The 23,575-nt window shown below is 37.6% G+C and overlaps 1 protein-coding gene across 1 annotated transcript in view; it reads right to left on the minus strand.

Moving 5' to 3' along the window:
- The window catches only part of LOC311277645 (uncharacterized protein), a 111,030-nt gene that overhangs the window by 48,235 nt on the left and 39,220 nt on the right, over positions 1-23,575 (minus strand). The window contains exon 6 of the mRNA XM_084388014.1: positions 19,940-19,960. Coding sequence (XP_084244140.1) covers positions 19,940-19,960 — 21 coding nt within the window. The remainder of the gene's footprint in view (positions 1-19,939; positions 19,961-23,575) is intronic.

Raw genomic sequence — 23,575 nt, forward strand, 5'->3', positions numbered from 1 at the left:
CACAGCCATTTTACATATAAAAGGTCACAGTTCTGCCATTTTATTTTACGTTCTAGCACTTACATAATGTCCCATTTTCAAACACTCATATGTGTGACGCTGACTATTACTGTATTTATTTTCTACTGTAGAGAAAATAAAAGTACAGGTTCAACCTGTACATGATCCCACTGAGCCAAATAATGAGAAAGAACCAAATTGCTTACCACAGCTATGCAGACGACACACAGATTTACTTAGCCCTATCACCTAACGACTACAGCCCCATTGACTCCCTGTGCCAATGCATTGATGAAGTCAACAGTTGGATGTGTCAAAACTTTCTTCAGTTAAACAAAGACAAAACTGAAGTCATTGCATTTGGAAACAAAGATGAAGTTCTCAAGGTGAACGCATACCTTCACTCTAGGGGTCAAACAACTAAACATCAAGTCAGGAATCTTGGTGTGACACTAGAGTCAGACCTTAGTTTCAGTAGTCATGTCAAAGCAATAACTAAATCAGCATACTATCATCTGAAAAATATTGCAAGAATTAGATGCTTTGTTTCCAGACAAGACCTAGAGAAACTTGTTCATGCTTTCATCACCAGCAGGGTGGATTATTGTAATGGACTCCTCACTGGCCTTCCCAAAAAGACCATAAGACAGTTGCAGCTCATACAGAACGCTGCCGCCAGGATTCTGAGCAGAACCAGAAAATATGAACATATCACACCAGTCCTCAGGTCTTTACACTGGCTCCCAGTTAAATTTAGGATTGATTTTAAATAAATATATATATATTGTTATATAAATCATTCAATGGCCTAGGACCTCAATACATTGCAGATATGCTCACTGAATATAAACCCAACAGATCACTCAGATCATTAGGATCATATCAGCTAGAAATACCAAGGGTTCACTCTAAGCATGGCGAGTCCGCTTTTAGCTATTATGCCAGCCGCAGCTGGAACCAGCTTCCAGAGGAGATCAGATGTGCTCCTACAGTAGTCACATTCAAATCCAGACTCAAAACACATCTGTTTAGCTATGCATTTACTGAATGAGCACTGTGCCAATGCTCGTCCGCCTGTTTGTACTGTACTGTACTGTACTGTATTTTATTTTTTATTTTTCTAAACTGTTTTAATTATTCTTATTTCTTTTTATTATTTTAATTTCTTCTATGTAAAGCACTTTGAATTGCCATTGTGTATGAAATGTGCTATATAAATAAACTTGCCTTGCCTTGCCTTGCCTGTATAGTTTTGGAGAAAAGTAAAGGCCTATTCACCCCTTTATCAAAGTGCATTCTAGCACTTACACCATGTCCCATTTTCAAACACTTATAAAAAGTGTTCCTTCATAGGTTTGCTCATTATTTCACTTGATTCCTGTTCAGAGTGACCCTGACTATTACTGTATCTATTTTCAAATAATTTTACTGTATAGTTTTGGAGAAAATTAAAGGCCAAATCACCCCAATCACCAAAGTGCATTCTAGCACTTACACCATGTCCCATTTTCAAACACTCATAAAAAGTGTTCCTTCATAGGTTTGCTCATTCTTTCATTTGATTCCTGTTCAGAGTGACCCTGACTATTACTTTATCTATTTTCAAATAATTTTACTGTATAGTTTTGGAGAAAATTAAAGACAAACTCACCCCAATCATCGAAGTGCATTCTAGCGCTTACACCATGTCCCATTTTCAAACACTTATAAAAAGTGTTCCTTCATAGGTTTGCTCATTCGTTCATTTGATTCCTGTTCAGAGTGACCCTGGCTATTACTGTTATCATTTTCAAGTAATTTTACTGTATAGTTTTGGAGAAAAGTAAAGGCCAAATCACCCCAATCACCAAAGTGCATTCTAGCAATTAAAACATGTCCTATTTTCAAACACTCATAAAAAGTGTTCCTTCATAGGTTTGCTCATTCTGTCACTTGATTCCTGTTCAGAGTGACCCTGACTATTACTGTATTTATTTTCAAGTAATTTTACTGTATCATTTTGGAGAAAAGTAAAGGCCAATCCACCCCAATCACCAAAGTGCATTCTAGCGCTTACACCATGTCCAATTTCAAACACTTATAAAAAATGTTCCTTCATAGGTTTGCTCATTCTGTCACTTGATTCCTGTTTAGAGTGACCCTGACTATTACTGTATTTATTTTCAAATAATTTTACTGTATAGTTTTGGAGAAATGTAAAGGCCAAATCACCCCAACCACCAAAGTGCATTCTAGCACTTAAAACATGTCCTATTTTCAAATACTCATAAAAAGTGTTCCTTCATAGGTTTGCTCATTCTGTCACTTGATTCCTGTTCAGAGTGACCCTGACTATTACTGTATTTATTTTCAAGTAATTTTACTGTATCATTTTGGAGAAAAGTAAAGGCCAAACCACCCCAATCACCAAAGTGAAACACTCATAAAAAGTGTTTCTTCATAGGTTTGCTCATTCTTTCACTTGATTCCTGTTCAGAGTGACCCTGACTATTACTGTATTTATTTTCAAATAATTTTACTGTATAGTTTTAGAAAAAAGTAAATGCCAAATCACCCCAATCACCAAAGTGCATTCTAGCACTTACACCATGTCCCATTTTCAAACACTCATAAAAAGGGTTCCTTCATAGGTTTGCTCATTCTTTCATTTGATTCATGTTTAGAGTGACCCTGACTATTACTGTATTTATTTATAAGTAATTTTACTGTATAGTTTTGGAGAAAATTAAAGACAAACACCCCAATCATTGAAGTGCATTCTAGCACTTACAACATGTCCTATTTTCAAACACTCATAAAAAGTGTTCCTTCATAGGTTTGCTCATTTTGTCACTTGATTCCTGTTCAGAGTGACCCTGACTATTACTGTATTTATTTTCAAGTAATGTTACTGTATCATTTTGGAGAAAAGTAAAGGCCAATCCACCCCAATCACCAAAGTGCATTCTAGCGCTTACACCATGTCCAATTTCAAACACTTGTAAAAAATGTTCCTTCATAGGTTTGCTCATTCTGTCATTTGATTCATGTTCAGAGTGACCCTGACTATTACTGTATTTATTTTCAAATAAATTTACTGCATAGTTTTGGAGAAAATTAAAGACAAACTCACCCCAATCATCAAAGTGCATTCTAGCGCTTACACGTTCCATTTTCAAACACTCATAAAAAGTGTTCCTTCATAGGTTTGCTCATTCTTTCATTTGATTCATGTTCAGAGTGACCCTGACTATTACTGTATTTATTTTCAAATAATTTTACTGTATAGTTTTGGAGAAATGTAAAGGCCAAATCACCCCAACCACCAAAGTGCATTCTAGCGCTTACACCATGTCCCATTTTCAAACACTCATAAAAAGTGTTCCTTCATAGGTTTGCTCATTCTTTCACTTGATTCCTGTTCGGAGTGACCCTGGCTATTACTGTTATCATTTTCATGTAATTTTACTGTATAGTTTTGGAGAAAAGTAAAGGCCAAATCACCCCAATCACCAAAGTGCATTCTAGCACTTACAACATGTCCCATTTTCAAACACTCATAAAAAGTGTTCCTTCATAGGTTTGCTCATTATTTCATTTGATTCATGTTCAGAGTGACCCTGATTATTACAGTATTTATTTATAAGTAATTTTACTGTTTAGTTTTGGAGAAAAGTAAAGACAAACTCACCCCAATCATCAAAGTGCATTCTAGCGCTTACACTATGTCCCATTTTCAAACACTCGTAAAAAGTGTTCCTTCATAGGTTTGCTCATTCTTTCTCTTGATTCATGTTCAGAGTGACCCTGACTATTACTGTATTTATTTTCAAGTAATTTTACTGTATCATTTTGGAGAAAAGTAAAGGCCAATCCACCCCAATCACCAAAGTGCATTCTAGCGCTTACACCATGTCCAATTTCAAACACGTATAAAAAGTTTTCCTTCATAGGGTTGCTCAATCTGTCTCTTGATTCCTGTTCAGAGTGACCCTGACTATTACTGTATTCATTTTTAAATAATGTTACTGTTTAGTTTTGGAGAAAATTAAAGACAAACTCACCCCAATCATCAAAGTGCATTCTAGCGCTTACACCATGTCCCATTTTCAAACACTCATAAAAAGCGTTCCTTCATAGGTTTGCTTATTCTTTCATTTGATTCCTGTTCAGAGTGACCCTGACTATTACTGTATTTATTTATAAGTAATTTTACTGTACCATTTTGGAGAAAATTAAAGACAAACACCCCAATCATCAAAGTGCATTCTAGCGCTTACACCATGTCCCATTATCAAACACTCATAAAAAGTGTTCCTTCATAGGTTTGCTCATTCTTTCATTCGATTCCTGTTCAGAGTGACCCTGACTATATTTTCAAATAATTTTACTGTATTGTTTTGGAGAAAATTAAAGACAAACTCACCCCAATCATTGAAGTGCATTCTAGCGCTTACACCATGTCCCATTTTCAAACAGTTATAAAAAGTGTTCCTTCATAGGTTTGCTCATTCTTTCATTTGATTCATGTTCAGTGTGACCCTGGCTATTACTGCTATCATTTTCATGTAATTTTACTGTATTGTCTTGGAGAAAATTAAAGGTCAATTCACCCCAATCACCAAGTGCATTCTAGCACTTACAACGTCCCATTTTCAAACACTCAGAAAAAGTGTTCCTTCATAGGTTTGCTCATTCTTTTATTTGATTCCTGTTCAGAGTGACCCTGACTATTACTGTATTTATTTACATGTAATTTCTGGATGCGATCATTCCCTGTCCCCCCATATGGACGATCACAATGGTTGTATCATGTGTTTGTATTATATATGTGTAAATAATATATATGTACATATTCAGCACGTTGAAGCGGCTTTTGTGGATAGTTTATGTTCTCATTGTGAGGATATGACTATCACGGTGTTGAGATCGAAACTCGGAGTCCCCATTACCACGCCTCGCCCCGCTACGGCGCCGTGTGGGATGGGTGATCAGAGGATCATAGTGAGGCTACCCCGCCCGGTTACCAATCCCTGTGGGCCCCTCACTCCTCTATCACATCGCAGACAGTGGAGCCCCGTTGAGCATGCTGGTCCCTCTGTAATGGACAAGCTGTTTCATTCGGGCCTCTCCAGGGGACAGGATGCCGATTGCAGCATCGGAGGGTGAGCTGACCTTTGGAAATGATGACTCAGCTGCGTTGTCTCCCTCTAGGAGTGTAACGTTGCCCGAGCCAGATCCAGAAACATCAGCTAGGCTGAATCGGGCTGCCGAGGCTGTTGGGCTCAACTGTAATCTTCCACCGTGTCCTGAACAGTCTCGGTTGGATGATTGGTATCTCGGGACGGGCCGCGCTGGTTCTCTACTCGCTGCCCCAGTGCCTTTCTTTCCCCGAAGTGCATAGAGAGCTTACCAGGTTGTAGCAGTTTTCTGCCGCCCAAGCGCAGACGGAGGCCATCCGGCACATCCTGCCGCGGCGGCCCTCTGCTGCCACCCCGCCACCGGTGGCAGTTCCTCCACCTGCTCATCGCCAAGCATTTTCCTCTACCGCTGCTCCCGCTGGGCCTCCGCAGCAGCCTCCAGCCAGGCCTCAGCATAGAGCCGGCCGCAGTAGGGACGCCCAGCCCGCTCTAGGTGCTGCCAAGCCAGGTGGCAAGAGACAGCGAAAGCGTTCCTGAGCGTGCCGCTCAGGGATGGAGGAGGGTGCTTTAGAGTTGGTCATCCACTCCCTCCCCCCGGATGAGGGCCGGGTGGAGTCTTTGTTTGTGTGTGTGTCTGTTCCACTGCTGGCTCCCAAAAAAAGGGCGGAGAAAAAGCGGTACCCACACTTCAAAGAAAGAGCAAATTCCCCTGTTCCTGGGCCCCAAGAGGGCAAGTCTGGTGGTGTCCACCTAGTGGAGTCAGGTATTTGTTCCCCCACACACTCAAATAACGCTTCGGGTTGCCTTCGGGCCTCTCAAGCCAGATCCCTGTCCTCCACCTCGCTGCCCCACCTCGGTACGTCTGTGGTTCCCTGGCCCTGGTCCGGTTTTGTCAAAGTCTAAAACGCTTCCAACCGATGCCCAGCCTGGCCCCATTCGGTACCTTCAGACCCAGCTTGGCACTTGGCACTTAGACGCTTTTGCATCTGAACTCTTCATTTATAATGCAATCATATCTGACATATACTGTAAAGCTTCATTGTTAAACACTTAACTTAAAATATGTATATTAATTTCTTTGAATTTTTATTGAATTGCAATGCTGCTTCCTTTAAGTCAAATTCGAATTGTAATTCTAGATCCTGTTTTTGACATCAATTCAAATTCAAGAATTGAATTGGAATTAAGGAGTCATTCTCAATTCAATTCTGAATTGTGCACAAGCCTGTCCTCTGAGCACATTCTCAGGGATGCAGCACGATGGCACCCACGTCTAGACCTTGGAAAGTTCCAGGTCTGGTTTTAGTAAGAACGGGACGCGGAGGTTCTGGTCTACTGCAATAATTGTTATGCAGTAGAGACCATCACTTCTGTGAGCACCCTCTAGAAAGATGCGAGCTTCTCTAATAGAAGTCGAACCTGTTCGTTGAATTGAGTCTTGAATTGAGTCCCGAAGGTGTTTGATCACTTCAGTGCTCCCTTTTAAAAAACTGCTTGTGGTTGGAGTGAGGGAGTGGATTTAAATCCAAGCGGAGTGCGATTTGATCATCAGGTCCCTGAGGCAAGCAAGGAGATATATTCGCCTTGCGTCCCCTCCTTACCTTCTTGGGTCTTTTTCTCTGGTGCTACTGCACTGCAGAAGACCACCCCTGAGCCATCGCAGGCAGTGAGTTAAAAATTCTGTTTTTTTAAGAAACAGTTCTCCTGCTCGCATGGTCTCCACTAGAGGGTAGGGACTTGCTAGCTTTCGGTCAACGAGTTGTGCCTGGAATTCGGGCCGGCTAACTCTCACAAGTTGAGACGCCGGTCTGTGGAACAGCAGCCTCGCCCTTCTCCACCTCAGAGTTGCAGGGGGACTAGAGGCTTTTACCCAGGCACTGGAAGGTGGCAGCTCTAGTGGCGTTTTCCAGGGTTAAAGATCCCATTCAGTCGACATCGACTACATCTGACGTTCTCGACTGAAAGGGAATGTCCTGGTTGCGCATGCAACCCACCATTCCTTGAAGGAGGGAACGGAGGATGTAGTCCCTTTGCCACTATAGCCGGACCACCGCTGACTCCAAGTTCCGCTCGGCTCCTCAGCGAAAAACAAGGTGTGCGTGCATCTGCTTCCGTATTTATGCCCGCGCGGTGGGGCGGAATGCGCAATGCGTCTCACGCACGCCAATGTGCACATTGGCTTGTTCTAACATGCTCGAAGAAGACAGGCTCCTTAGCGTGATCCCATTCAGTCTACGTCGACTACGTACTCCGCTCCCTTCTTCAGGGAACGGTGGGTTGCATACGCAACCAGGACGTTCTTCAAGATGCACATAGTTTATTTTTTCTGAAATAAGAAAAGCAAAGAATTTATAAAAGTGTGATCATATTCAAGGTCAAGGACATGACACTGCATCAGTTTCATTTTACTTTGTGTTATCAACTATCTTTCCTTATCTCTGTGACCTGTCACTTGCTGTATGTGGATTTTCATTTAGAAAGATAATTTTAGAGTTCATCTCAATACCATATAATTGTAATGATTCTGTCAAGGAGGAGGGGAAATGAGGAATTCCATTTGAGCAGATTCAATAGACTGGAGATTAAGGTAAACTTTAAAAAAACAGCTTTGCAGACATAATCATCATAAACAAAGACAACAACCAACAACAAAAGACTAAACTGACAGGGATATAAAACGTAGACATTAGAAACTAAACTAAAGGTGAGGAATTAGTAACCATGAAAAAAAAAAAAGGACTTCTCAAATGGATGGATGATGAACATAATATATTTTTTATAGTTAAAAACAAGGTTTTCACTAAATTAAAATGACAATAATACATAAAATGCAAGAAGTATGATGTATTTCCATGTAATTTTGTAAACTACTGTACATTAAATAATTTTAAATTACATGTGGTAATTATAAAATATGAAATAAGCATGGTATGTTTGCACTACAATGCCTTCAAAAATAAAAACCATTTAGTCTTTAACAATGGTTCATAATGACATGAAGACTGATACAGTAATAGTCAGGGTCACTCTGAACAGGAATCCATTGAAAGACTGACCAAACCTCTTTAGGAAATGCACTTTGATTTTTGGGGTGAGTTTGCCTTTTCTCCAAAACCATACAATAAAATGACTTGAAAATAAATACAGTGATAGTCAGGGTCACTCTGAACAGGAATCAAATGAAAGAATGAGCAAACATATAATATAATGATTTTTATGAGTGTTTGAAAATGGCACATGTTGTAAGTGCCAGAATGCACTGGTGATTGGGGTGATTTGGCCTTTAGTTTTCTCCAAAACTATACAGTAAAATGACATGTAAATGATAACAGTAATAACCAGGGTCACTCTGAACAGGAATCAAGTGAAAGAATGAGCAAACCTATGAAGGAACACTTTTTATGAGTGTTTGAAAATGGGACATGGTGTAAGCGCTAGAATGCACTTTGATGATTGGGGTGAGTTTGTCTTTAATTTTCTCCAAAACTATACAGTAAAATTACTTATAAATAAATACAGTAATAGCCAGGGTCACTCTGAACATGAATCAAATGAAAGAATGAGCAAACCTATGAAGGAACACTTTTTATGAGTGTTTGAAAATGGGACATGTTGTAAGCGCTAGAATGCACTTTGATGATTGGGGTGTTTGTCTTTAATTTTCTCCAAAACTATACAGTAAAATTATTTGAAAATAAATACAGTAATAGTCAGGGTCACTCTGAACAGGAATCAAATGAAAGAATGAGCAAACCTATGAAGGAACCCTTTTTATGAGTGAAAATGGGACATGGTGTAAACGCTAGAATGCACTTTAATGATTGGGGTGTTTGTCTTTAATTTTCTCCAAAACTATACAGTAAAATTACTTATAAATAAATACAGTAATAGTCAGGGTCACTCTGAACATGAATCAAATGAAAGAATAAGCAAACCTATGAAGGAACCCTTTTTATGAGTGTTTGAAAATGGGACATGGTGTAAGTGCTAGAATGCACTTAGGTGATTGGGGTGATTTGGCATTTACTTTTCTCTAAAACTATACAGTAAAATTATTTGAAAATAAATACAGTAATAGTCAGGGTCACTCTGAACAGGAATCAAATGAAAGAATGAGCAAACATATAATAGAATGATTTTTATGAGTGTTTGAAAATGGCACGTTGTAAGTGCTAGAATGCACTGGTGATTGGGGTGATTTGGCCTTTAGTTTTCTCCAAAAATATACAGTAAAATGACATGTAAATGATAACAGTAATAACCAGGGTCACTCTGAACAGGAATCAAGTGAAATAATGAGCAAACCTATGAAGGAACACTTTTTATGAGTGTTTGAAAATGGGACATGGTGTAAGCGCTAGAATGCACTTTGATGATTGGGGTGAGTTTGTCTTTAATTTTCTCCAAAACTATACAGTAAAATTACTTATAATTAAATACAGTAATAGTCAGGGTCACTCTAAACATGAATCAAATGAAAGAATGAGCAAACCTATGAAGGAACACTTTTTATAAGTGTTTGAAAATGGGACATGGTGTAAGTGCTAGAATGCACTTTGATGATTGGGGTGAGTTTGTCTTTAATTTTCTCCAAAACTATACAGTAAAATTACTTATAAATAAATACAGTAATAGTCAGGGTTACTCTGAACATGAATCAAATGAAAGAATGAGCAAACCTATGAAGGAACACTTTTTATGAGTGTTTGAAAATGGGACATGTTGTAAGTGCTAGAATGCACTTTGGTGATTAGGGTGATTTGGCCTTTACATTTCTCCAAAACTATACAGTAAAATTATTTGAAAATAAATACAGTAATAGTCAGGGTCACTCTGAAAAGGAATCAAATGAAAGAATGAGCAAACCTATGAAGGAACACTTTTTATAAGTGTTTGAAAATGGGACATGGTGTAAGCGCTAGAATGCACTTTGATGATTGTGGTGAGTTTGTCTTTAATTTTCTCCAAAACTATTAAGTAAAATTACTTATAAATAAATACAGTAATAGTCAGGGTTACTCTGAACATGAATAAAATGAAAGAATGAGCAAACCTATGAAGGAACCCTTTTTATAAGTGAAAATGGGACATGGTGTAAACGCAAGAATGCACTTTAATGATTGGGGTGTTTGTCTTTAATTTTCTCCAAAACTATACAGTAAAATTACTTATAAATAAATACAGTAATAGTCAGGGTCACTCTGAACATGAATCAAATGAAAGAATGAGCAAACCTATGAAGGAACCCTTTTTATGAGTGTTTGAAAATGGGACATGGTGTAAGTGCTAGAATGCACTTTGGTGATTGGGGTGATTTGGCATTTACTTTTCTCTAAAACTATACAGTAAAATTATTTGAAAATAAATACAGTAATAGTCAGGGTCACTCTGAACAGGAATCAAATGAAAGAATGAGCAAACCTATGAAGGAACCCTTTTTATGAGTGTTTGAAAATGGGACATGGTGTAAGTGCTAGAATGCACTTTGGTGATTGGGGTGATTTGGCATTTACTTTTCTCTAAAACTATACAGTAAAATTATTTGAAAATAAATACAGTAACAGTCAGGGTCACTCTGAACAGGAATCAAATGAAAGAATGAGCAAACATATAATAGAATGATTTTTATGAGTGTTTGAAAATGGCACGTTGTTAAGTGCTAGAATGCACTGGTGATTGGGGTGATTTGGCCTTTAGTTTTCTCCAAAACTATACAGTAAAATGACATGTAAATGATAACAGTAATAACCAGGGTCACTCTGAACAGGAATCAAGTGAAAGAATGAGCAAACCTATGAAGGAACACTTTTTATGAGTGTTTGAAAATGGGACATGGTGTAAGCGCTAGAATGCACTTTGATGATTGGGGTGAGTTTGTCTTTAATTTTCTCCAAAACTATACAGTAAAATTACTTATAAATAAATACAGTAATAGTCAGGGTCACTCTAAACATGAATCAAATGAAAGAATGAGCAAACCTATGAAGGAACACTTTTTATAAGTGTTTGAAAATGGGACATGGTATAAGCGCTAGAATGCACTTTGATGATTGGGGTGAGTTTGTCTTTAATTTTCTCCAAAACTATACAGTAAAATTACTTATAAATAAATACAGTAATAGTCAGGGTTACTCTGAACATGAATCAAATGAAAGAATGAGCAAACCTATGAAGGAACACTTTTTATGAGTGTTTGAATATGGGACATGGTGTAAGCGCTAGAATGCACTTTGGTGATTGGGGTGATTTGGCCTTTACATTTCTCCAAAACTATACAGTAAAATTATTTTAAAATAAATACAGTAATAGTCAGGGTCACTCTGAACAGGAATCAAGTGACAGAATGAGCAAACCTATGAAGGAACACTTTTTATAAGTGTTTGAAAATGGGATATGGTGTAAGTGCTAGAATGCACTTTGATAATGGGGTGAATTGGCCTTTACTTTTCTCCAAAACTATACAGTAGAAAATAAATACAGTAATAGTCAGCGTCACTCATATGAGTGTTTGAAAATGGGACATTATGTAAGTGCTAGAACGTAAAATAAAATGGCAAAACTGTGACCTTTTATATGTAAAATGGCTGTGTGTGTGTGTGTGTGTGTGTGTGTGTGTGTGTGTGTGTGTGTGTGTGTCTGTGTGTGTGTGTTTTGAGATCAGGTTTGTATAGCTCATAGGCAATTCAATGAGAATTAACAGATTAAAAGGCACCAAAAGCCTGTTGTGTCATATTTGTAATTTACTTTAAAATATAAGTAAATAAATAAATAAACAAACAAACATTAATACATGATGTATAATAATTAATGAATACTTTATATATACAAACCTTAAAATCAGCAATAAAAATGCAAAACAATGAATGTATGATAACTAACATTAATAATTGAATTTACATAATTGTATTTAAATTAAATTTACATTAATTAATAAAGTATAATAATTAATGTATCATATATTAAACATTAAAATTGACAAAAAAATGAATGATGTATAATAATTAACATTAATATGAACATGAATAAATTATGTAATAATTAATGTAAATCATATATAGGCCTACAATTATTAAAATAATTAAAAATAAACAAATATAAAAGTCATATCTTAAAAAAATCATGAAAATGTAAAAAAAAGAATGATGTATAATAATTAACATTAATATGAACATGAATAAATTATGTAATAATTAATGTAAATCATATATAGGCCTACAAACATTAAAATAATAAAGATTAAACACAATTAAAAGTCGTATTTAATACAAAAATCATGACATTTAATTATTTATGTCCTAATAAGATGGAAAATAGCAGAAAATGTGTCCGAAAATCAATTTTGGCCTCTTCCAGCACCTATACCGTAAGTACACAAATAGACGCGCATACTAAAAAAAATGTGCGGCTGGCTTGACCGTGTATTTTCAACGCGCGGCCCACTTGACCGCAGTAATTCACCTCACGGTCAACTGAGTTGGAAACCAATTCTGTTAAGACACGTTGACTTCTGTTGAAGAGTTGAAGACATAAGACACGTGTTTGCGTGATCTTATATGTATATCTGCACTTTTGGACAGTGAACTGTTTCAGTGGTTGAAGCGAGATGATTTAATTATTTTTATTGAAGAGGCACTTATTTGCACAAAATACAACACATTATGACTACATTATGCGGTTGACCTTTTTACCAACTATAATCTTATATAACTGACTGTTTATAAGAGGTTACAAGATTTTTTTTTCTTCTGTTTTGTTGTTTCAGAGTTAGTTGTTTATGTCTTTTTCTATTATATCTTTGAATGCCAGGAGAAAACGTTAAGCGTTAGGCTTTGTTTTTGTTTTTGTTTGCTAAGCGGTTTAATAACAACTTTGCTTCTGATGTTAATTTCTGGAGATCACAATAGTGATATTTGTCTCATGGGACAGAACACTCAGCGGGTTTCTTGCTTGAAAAATAATTATAGAGGCGAGGTTTTGTTTTCGGACTGTGATAAAAATGGCCACTTTATATGCTTAATTTTAAAATGTTTTGTGTAATTTTTATAGTAGTTAATATCTATACGTAATTGTAAATCTGATAATGACCAGTTATGATGTTTGTTGGAGGAAAGGCTTACACATTGGTTATCCAAATTCCCTGATCTTATTTAATAATATAGGGGGTGATTTCAATGTTGTTTTAAATGAATCAATAGATAGGTGGCCACTAAGACGCCCTTCAAATTTAAATACTAATTTAAAATAGTTTATGGACAGATTTGATCTGACTGATATATGGAGAGAGAGAAATTTATATGATATTGTGTATACTTGGAGTAACAAGGACGGCTCTAGACGCTTATAGGATTGATTTTTGGCTCGTCTCTAACCATTTTGATGGGAACAATATTTTTGTTAATGTTTGGCAACTCCATTAACTGACCATAAGGCCATATTAATCAAAATTAATATTTCTCCAAACACAAATTGTAACAAGTATAATTCATACTGGAAAATTAATAGTTCTTTACTTAAATTGAGTGCAGTTAAACAGGAATTGGGAAAACTCTGGATTAAAGCCAAAAATGAAGGGTTGTTTAGTCATAATTGGGAATTATTAAAATTTGAAAATATTCGAGGAAGTTTAGTAGCACATCAGTTTAATCACAACGTCTTATGGAAGAGAAAGTTGTTAGTGAAATCTTAGCCATTTCTAACATTCCCATTGATATGTACAGAATGCGAGCACAAGGAGCCTTTATTCGATCAAGGCAGAACTGGTTATGGAGAGAAGATGTCTGCTTATTTTTTAAACCTGAAAAGTCGAGGGCTAAACTAAAGTCTGTTTCTAAAATTAATATTAATGGATCTATTACAGATCATTTTGGTATAATTTCTAGCTTTTGCTATAATTATTACTCTAATTTATACACTTCTAAATTCAGTGAGCATAATATGACATCTTTTTGTAAACATTGTAAGAATGTAAAAACAATTACTGAAGATGACCAGAAGTTATGTGATATATACCATTTCTTTTTGAAGTATATTCTGAAAGCTTAAAGTGCTCACAACTTCCTACAACTATGACGCAAGGTATAATTTGTTTGATTCCTTAGAAAGATTTGTTGCTTATTGATAATTGGAGACCCATTAGTTTGTTTAATAGTGACTATAAAATATTTGCTCAGGTCTTTGCCCAAAGGTTCAAATTAGAGTTAGATTCCATTATTGATGAAAATCAATCTGGGTTTATGAGAAACAGACATATATTTAATAATATTAGACTTATTTTTGATCTTATTGATTATTCTGACTTTATAAAAGATGATAGCTTTATACTTTTTATTTATTTTTTTCAAAGCCTTTGATTCTGTTGAGAATCCATTTATGTTTTACTGTTTCGAACACTTTGGGTTTGGGGCTTATTTCTGTAATGCCATGAAAACTCTTTATGCAGGTGGAAATAGTTCTGTGAAATTAAATAATGGCACTACAGATTTGATCTGGAAAGAGGAGTTAGGCAAGGTTGCCCAGTTTCTGTTTACCTCTTTCTCATTGAAGAGAGGAGTGTCCTGATAAGTCATGGCGGATGACAGCTCTTTTCCTGAAAAATGTTGATCAGCTGTCAAGTTCACTGAATTTTTTCCCAGTGCCTCAGGTCTCTGCCTTAATTTACAAAAATGTGAACTGTTTGCTTTAAAAAGTTGCCATGGCAGAACAATCTGTAATATTCCTGTAAAGGATGCTCCAACTTATTTGGGTTTGGTTATTACCAAAAATGAGCAGGAGAGAATCTCACAAAATTTTGACCCGGTGATTAAAAAAGTAAAGAACAGATTTAATATTTGGTTACAGAGGGACTTGTCTCTCAAAGGTCGTGTTCTGCTGGATAAAGCGGAAGGTATTTCTAGGCTTATACTTGCAGCTACCTCAATACATTCAGATAATAAAATAAATAAGATAATTGATCAAATTATGCTGAACTTTTTGTGGAAAAACCGTATACATTATATTAGACAATATAAAAATGGTGGGCTTGATTATTTAGATTTTTCTATTTTAAATAACACCTTCAAAATTAACTGGTTGAAATATTTTCTAAAAACACTAATTCTGTGTGGAATATGATTTCTAAATCGGTTTTTGACCATCTTGGTGGCCTTTCATTTTTGCTTATGTGTGATTACAGAATCGAGAAAAACTTCCAGTTAAACTGTCAGCTTTTCACAGGCAAGCACTTTTGGTTTGGAAGTTCATTTATAAGCATCATTTTTCACCACATCATTATTACATCTGGAACAATTGTAATATTTTGTATAAGCATAAGAGTATATTTTTGAAAACTCGGTTAGATGAGGGCATCCTTTTGGTTGGACAGTTGTTGAATTATCAAGAGTATTTAATGACTTATGATGAATTTCTTTCATACTTCCACTTCCCTGTTTCCCCTAAAGAATTTGCCTGTAATTGGTGCTATTTCTTCGGGTGTTGTCTCTTTATGTAGAGGTATTTCATACTCTAAACGTGTGTCTTTATTGCATCCAGCTGATACGTTCTGTGGTAAAGTTTGTTTTTCGACAAGCAAAAATAATAAGGCTATACGTTCCCTTTTTCAAAAAGAACTAGTCAGTAAACCACACGTCATTTCCTATTGGTCAAGGTTTATTAGAACTATTAATTGGAGTAAGGTCTGGCTGTTACCTAATAAATATATTATTACAAATAAGGTCAAGGATATTTCATTTAAAATATTGCATCAATTTTACCCTAAACATTTTCTATCCAAATTTAACAGAGACATAGATGTAAATTGTTCATTTTGTTTTTTTGCAAACAGAAACTGTACCTCATATTTTTTGGCACCATCAATATACAAAGAGGTTATGGTGGGAAGTTTCTAAATGACAAATTGGAATGCAACTTTCTTTTGTTGTACAAACATGTAATATATATATATATATTTTTTCAAATATGAAAAGAGTCTGGAAAATGAAGCGTACATTATTAATCTTGTGATTATATCTGTTAAGTTTCATATTCATCGGTGTAGGGATGTCACGATACCAAAATTCCAGTAGTCGGTACCGATACCATTAAAATTGTACGGCTCTCGGTACCACAGTAAAATCTGTTGGAACTATTTTTCTATTTTATTTAACTATTTGAAAAAATATATAAAATTCAATGACTTTATTTACGGTAATCATTAATAATACATATAAGCATTAAAGGCTACATGCTGTTTAAACGTAAATATTGCTTATAAAAAAATCCCATGGAGACGTAGCTTAATCTACTGTACAGTAGCCTAATATAATTATTTCTCAAGCGGCAACCTCCCTGTCTCTCTCTTGAAACCAACACGGAAGTGTATTAAACGGCAATTCATCGACTGGCCGCTTGAGGCTGGCTGTAGAAGTGAGTCAAATCTGCATCTCCCCCGTGTTGAAATGCCCAACTTTACAGCAGAAAAAAACATGTTTACAGCCTGAAGCAAAAAGTGGCTTTGGTCTATATAGCTAATTTTGCCCTTCATGACAACTGTGAGGAGGGTGAATTTTTTTATAACTCATCCGTTCAAATTATATTAAGCCTTAAATTTCTGCATAATTAAGGGTGTCCACTTTTGAGTGACAAGTGGATTCCCGCTACTGTGGTCATTAGTCATCATTAGCCATTTATCTGCTGTCTGTTAGCCGTCACGTTACCTCAGCTCATTGTATGACTGTAAAAAAAAAAAAAATCCGGGAGTGACGCGCTGCCGAGATAGCGACGGTCGGCCACGCCCACTTTAGGCTTCAAAAACGGTCTTCAGAAACCTACGGGTGACGTCACGGACACTACGTCCATATTTTTTTTACAGTCTGTTATTTCTGTCAATTTCTTCAAGTTAAACCGAACGTTTATTTTGACGGGTTGCCGTGAAGACCTTTGAGTTTCTGTGTGTGTATGATATGACCATAGTTTTTTCTCAAATTAAACGGTAAATGCTAATGAAGTGACTCTCAGAGCGGCTCTGGAGATGAATTTCATCATGTCATCATATCGTGAGGCACTAGAGACTGAAAACAGCGCGAGCGTCACTCGTGTTTCAGTGTGTGTGTGTGTGTGTGTGTGAGAGAGAGGTAAATGAAACAGCGTGTTTGCGCCATTCATTCACACAGAGACAAGCAGAACATGCAGGGTTAAAGGGTAACTAAACCCCTGGTCAGAGCCTGACTCCACCCACTGGCAATATTTGAAAAATGCGGGAAAAGTGGGCAGAGCCCAGCGGAGAGGGGGCGTGCATCTGAGATGCGTCTTTCTGTAGACAAAGGGCGGTTAGCTGGTGCCCTCTGACGTCAGAGGGTACCACAACTTTCAATAAGAAAATTCAAATGCAGTAGCCACCGTTCAACCTGAAGAGGGCAGCACTCAGACGTGTTTACACCATATTTTGTGGAATTAAAACACTTTAAAGCTACACTGTGTAACTTTTTAAGTTGATTCTTAGCAAAAAACACTTTGTTCTATCAAAAGTAGGCTATATGTGCTCATTCATGTGTAATTACTTCCACCAACTAATAAAGTATTCTCGTAAGCGTAAAATCTGGCATTTATTATACATACGAGCGGCAGCCATGTTGCGCCTCCATCTTGAAAATACATTAGCCAAAGAGGGACATACCTGGAAATTCAAGCTTCGCCTTTGGCGTTTTGACACTCAGTGGCACCGTGACGAATGCGAGGGGGAGATTACTCACGACTGCCGGCAGATTTGAAATAATACGGCCACCGTAGGAGTTAAAACGCCCTCGGAATGGGAGGGGCTAGAGAGTAATTCAGTTGGTAGTCATATACAATTTCACTGCTAGATGGGAGAAAATCCTATAGCTTTAAACACAAATGTCAAAAAAATTACTTGAATCAATAAACAGCATTAATAAAGCCCCAGTCTTACAGATCATTAACTAAAAAAAGTTGTTTTAGGGTTTAGTTACCCTTTAATATTTAAATAGTCTTTTGCAGTTTAATATCCACAGACACTATATCGTGGTATATATATCAGCTACAGACAGCGCTCCAAGTAAAAAAGTTAGTCTGGAGCCCCGAGCATAGATAAAAACAGAGATGCGACTTAAAGCAGCTGCCTATTAGTGGGTAGGCTACCGAATATACCCGGTACTACAGAAATGCTGGTATCGTCACTTTTTAAGACTTGGTACCGAAGTAGCCTACCGGTACTTTGACAACACTACATCGGTGTAAATTTAATTAATTAATTTAGTTAATTAATCAGAGACCTCTTTTGTCTGTGGTATTGAAAGAATTAGAAAATGATATGGTTTCCAAAACAGTACAGTAGGACAGTAGAAACAAAAAAGCAGTTAAAACCATTCATTTATTGAATACATTTAAGATTTTGTGAAATGTCAAAGGCTTTTTATTGTTTGTTTGGTCTATTATTTAGTTTTGTTTTTACTCACTTTTTTGTATTTTATAATTTTGTATCCCTAACCCTGGCATTTTTTTATATTTTTTTGTTGTAATTTTGTTCTTGTTCTGTTATTGTTGTTCAAGCAATAAAAAAAAAAACAGACGTGTGTCAGAGTTTGTTGGATCAGTGTGTTACCGCTGTCGGCTTCTGTTGCCGTTGGTCGGAGTCAGTTTTCACCCGACTGAACTTGTTCAATCTGTGTTTGTCAGTTTGTGTAATGTCTGAGCTGTGTGATGTGATTTTCCAACAAATGACCACAAACTCTGACGTCATCTGACCTGGACACAACCCATTGCCATGACGATGAGACAAGTCCCTTGCAAAGACTGCGAGGTTCTGGGCGTGCTTAGTAAATTATTATCATTATCATTATTATATGTAGATGCTGAAACTGATTAGGGACCACCTGAGCAAAATCTTGAAATATGTAAATCTTCTGACTGCAGTTCTGCATAAATTCAAGTAAGTCTTCCTCATCGCAGAAACCACGGCTTCACCCACAGCCTCTTTCGTTTCACTCGCCGTCTTTTCAGGATATGAACACGCAAAGACTTTAGTAACAGTAACAATATGATTGTGGTTACAGGATCATCCGTTTCTCTTTACAGAGAAGGGCCAAGTTTAACGTTCAAGTCGTTCACAAATCTTAAGTGATTGAGTTTTGAATACATTTGACCTCTTTCCTCAGGCAAAAGTTCATTGTGTAAGTGTTATTTAGCCTGTTGATTTTTCTTCATGGTATTCAGCTCAGCAGCAACGAGAGGGTTTGCAAAAACACTTCTAATATATGTGAATACGTTTTTTTTTACCTTATTGGAATCAAAACTAGGAATCAATAATAATGAGAATCGATAAGCAGAATCGGAATCATAATGGCTAAAATTCAAACGAACCCAACTCTATCTCTAATGCAGGCAAGCCCACATATAGCGCTATTCACAATGCATATCGTCGATTCAAAGCCACTTTACAGGAAATGCTTGTGTCTACATTATAATTTAGAGTAATCTGTTATCATGACTGTCCAAGTGATGTCCATATTTGTGTTTTGTTGTTCAAATTCAAACGATACCCAACTCTATCTCTAATGCAGGCAAGCCCATATTAGAGGTGAATAAACATGTACTATCCCATCCAGGAAAACATGTTCAGAATCCATATGGAGGAGATTCATTACGGTGAGACTGGAGAATTACACCAGCTAATGTATGAGCAGATTACAATATTTTACAATCATATTTATGACTGGATTTACATTGACTATTTATGTGATAATGCAAATTTAATACTGTAAATAATCAACCAATGAAAATCATGTATTGATTAGACTCAGTCTTTTCTGTTTTATCTGTTCACTTACCGATTAAAAAGGAAGAACCACCTAGGGAGAAAGAAAAACAATAACAACATTTCAGTCAAAGTTAACTAAAGCTTTAAAATGTAACAGGTTAAATGTTCAGTAATCATTATTTAATTATCACAATTGTATTAAATGATTTGTTGTTCATTATTATTATCAGGGATAATTTTAGTAGCATCCACTGTTAATTCATTTTTGTTGTTCTTATAAATTGAACAGTTACACCAGTTAAAACACCGCAGACACAAAGAGATCTGGACACTTAAGACACATTTAAAAATATCCGAATGTTAATACAGTAGATATAAAAAAAAGTACAAGTAAACTTTAAAGGGGTCATGAACTGCATTTAAAAAAATTATTTTACAATGTTGGTATGATTTTTACATGAAAAATTGTCATAATTTAGAAATGAAAGGGCATTTGCTGATTTTAGCCTCTGATTTGAACTCAGTTTGAAGAGGCGTTTCTGTGTGAGACTTTTGCTGTGAAGTTTTACCTGTGAAACTCTCAAAAACTTTCAGCACGTTTTTACTATTACAGCTGATGAGATTTACTAATCATGAAAAGTGCTGATTATAGCACTATATTTAAATCTACTCTCGTCTCATGAGAGATTGCAGCGATGAGCATTAGCAGACGACAGACATGAATACAGTGATCTCGTCATTGCAACTCGATTTCTGCACTCTCACGAAAACTTTCATCATAACTCACACCTGATGTAAATAAGAGACTCATTGTGTAGTGTAGACAGCCTCACTGATTTTAACAGGAGTTTTGGCGAGAGTCCAGAACTCATTCACTGATAAACTCGTGCTGTTTGATTGACAGATCCAGCCATTATAAGGGAGCATTCTTTGATCGCTTTCTGTTTAATCACAATTTAAATAACAGACTATTTTCATGCTGCTAAGAGAAACAATGTTACAATAACCATTTAGTCAATACCTTGATTTATGTTATTTTATTTCACATTTGTTTATATAGCGCTTTCACAATGCATATCGTTGTTTCAAAGCCGCTTTACAGGAAATGATTGTGTCTACATTATAATTTAGAGTAATCTGTTATCATGACTGTCCAAGTGATGTCCATATTTCAACAATGTACAGTTTAAGATAATATAAATCATGCAGTTAGATAACATGTATTAATTTTAGGCAGAAACAATGAGCTCTTTAAGCAAGTTGTGATCATAATGAGAAATCAGAAATCATTAGATGCGTTCACATGAAGCATTGTATCCGATTACAGTCAGTATAAATGTTCACTCTGAATGAGAATGCTCCATGTAAACAATGAGAATTAAAACGCCCAAAACAACTGTAATTTCAATGGGTTTGTGAGGGGTGGTTTAAACCTTTTCTAATCTGTACGATATGACGTGTAAACACCTGATTGGATGGAAAACCGAAACTGGAAAGTTGTGCGCTTGTGCAATAACGTAGAAATGGCACAATGACGCACAGAACGAGCTGATGTTGTTGTTGAATATAATAAATGACTTTTGTGTCAATCTAAAATTGTCTTTCCACTCATCGTCTGTGAAGCTGCAGGACAACGCTGTCCCACCAGTGCTTGCTTCAGACTCTCATCTGCAGACGCTTTGTTTCGGGTGCGGGAATGGGCATTTCAAAAGATTAAATAAGATTTGAAGCTGTGACATATAAATGCACACATCAACCGATCACTTTATTTAGCGTTCATGTAAGCATGTTCTGTAGTTTTACTGCATCCTCTTCAGGAGAAAGCAGTTCTCAGTGCCGTCGAAGTTGTGCATTTCTTTTGTAATATACAGGCTTGTTTACATTTTATTTTATCTATAAAATTGTTACTGTGCTGTATATCATTTCATTTTAACATACAACATACATGTACGCAATGTCAGTCACCTAAACAAGTGTCGCATCAGTCTTTTCACGTGATGGAAATGCCTTGCATAAAATAAACTAATTTATTCGTAAGGATAAATCTAAATACTTTGGATGTTAAATATATCCTAGAGCTGTTCACTGTTTGTTTATGGGCAGGTTATGGACTCAAATTGAGTTGTTTTTAACACAGTTTGTAACCCAGTTGTACTGAGACAATCACACAGTTGAAAATAAATAACCTCTTTCCTAACAGTAGGATCCTTTGAAAGGTAGTTATTTCTAGCACAGTTTTTTTTTTTGTCTTTCTCATCTCACTAATGTGTCAGTGGGCCAAAGACACAATGATGTAGAAGGCGGCGTTGATCTGATTCTGGTCTTTCGTCAAACTATTACATCATAATGTGACAACATCAGAAACGAGTCGTTTTCAGAGCTTGATTTGTATAAAAGTAGTTTTTGGACTAACAAGAAAGTTTTGAGTTCTGAAACTTACAGTTCTCTTACGAGAGGTTCTCTCGTATTGCGTAAGCTAGCTTACGCTGCGGGAAAGTCTCCTTTCTCGACATACTGAAGCCAAAAATTATCCTAATTTTTTTAAAACTTGTCAACGCAGTGCGGCGGCCTGCAGACCTAGGGCAAGCGAATCGCGTGCCCATTGGCTGCTCTGCGGCAACTGCAGCAGCCTATGGCTGAGCCTTGCGCGTGACGTCACGTCCAATGAGCGCGCTTGGCGCGCTTAGTCCGTCACAGCCCGTCATTAGGGGTGTGGCTTAGCGTATATAAGCAAGGAACAGAGGCTGCTTCGCTGATTTCTGTCTCTTCAGCGAAGCTCTTCGCATCGCTGATCTCCGAGGAAGCCGCCGTCGAATCCAGCGACCAGCACGCCGAGGATCTCAGCCTGAGGACGCCGGCCGCTCGCCGCCTTCAGCCTTCCCTGCCTGCTGCGCCATCCGGCATATATATCCTTTTCTGCTCTGTGTTGTGTGTTTGTGTGTCCGCCGCGACACACTTGCATCTAAAAGAGCGCGAGGCGTTGTTTCAAATGCCTCGCACATCCTGTGGCTCGTGCAGAGCCGCGCTCAGCGACGGAGACCGCCACGTGCTGTGCGCTCTCTGCCTGGGCTTTGACCACGCTGTTCGCGCTCTCTCCGAGGGCGGCTGCGAACAGTGTGAGGAGTTACCGATGTCGACCCTACGGGCTCGACTCGCTAAATTTGAAGAAACTCCACCTTCTCCGGCCGCTTCTTCCGGGCCACGTAAGAAGAAACGTCGCTCTCAAAGGCCGCCGGAACTGGACGCTACAGCTGAGTGCTCGCCGGAACCTCTCCCACGAGCCTCGCTCTCTCCTTCCCCCCCACCCTTCACCGACGCGCAGCGGCCGGCCACTGCCCGCACTGCCGTCGCCCTGGGGGATGATGCAGATGATGCCGCTGACAGCTGCTCTCTGCTCGCGTCTGACAGCGAGGAGTGGTCGGGCTCTCACCGCTCCGCCCCCTCGACTCTTGAGTCTTCTCGAACCCGCGCTAGTGTTGACGCAGAGCTTCTCCGCCTCCTCACTTTAGCGGTCGAGAGAATGGGACTGGATTGGTCCCCACCTAAGGAGCCGGAGCCCAATCGCCTTGATGGGTTTTTTCTGCCTAGCCGCCGCCCTGCGCCTGCCTCTAGGTCAGCACCCTTCCTGCCTGAGCTCCACGCCGAGCTCTCTAAGTCCTGGAACGCTCCGTTCTACACCAGACTCCGCTCGCCAGTCTCCTCGGCT

The sequence above is a fragment of the Rutilus rutilus genome (assembly GCF_951802725.1).
Source record: "Rutilus rutilus genome assembly, chromosome: 1".
Lineage (NCBI taxonomy): Eukaryota > Metazoa > Chordata > Actinopteri > Cypriniformes > Leuciscidae > Rutilus > Rutilus rutilus.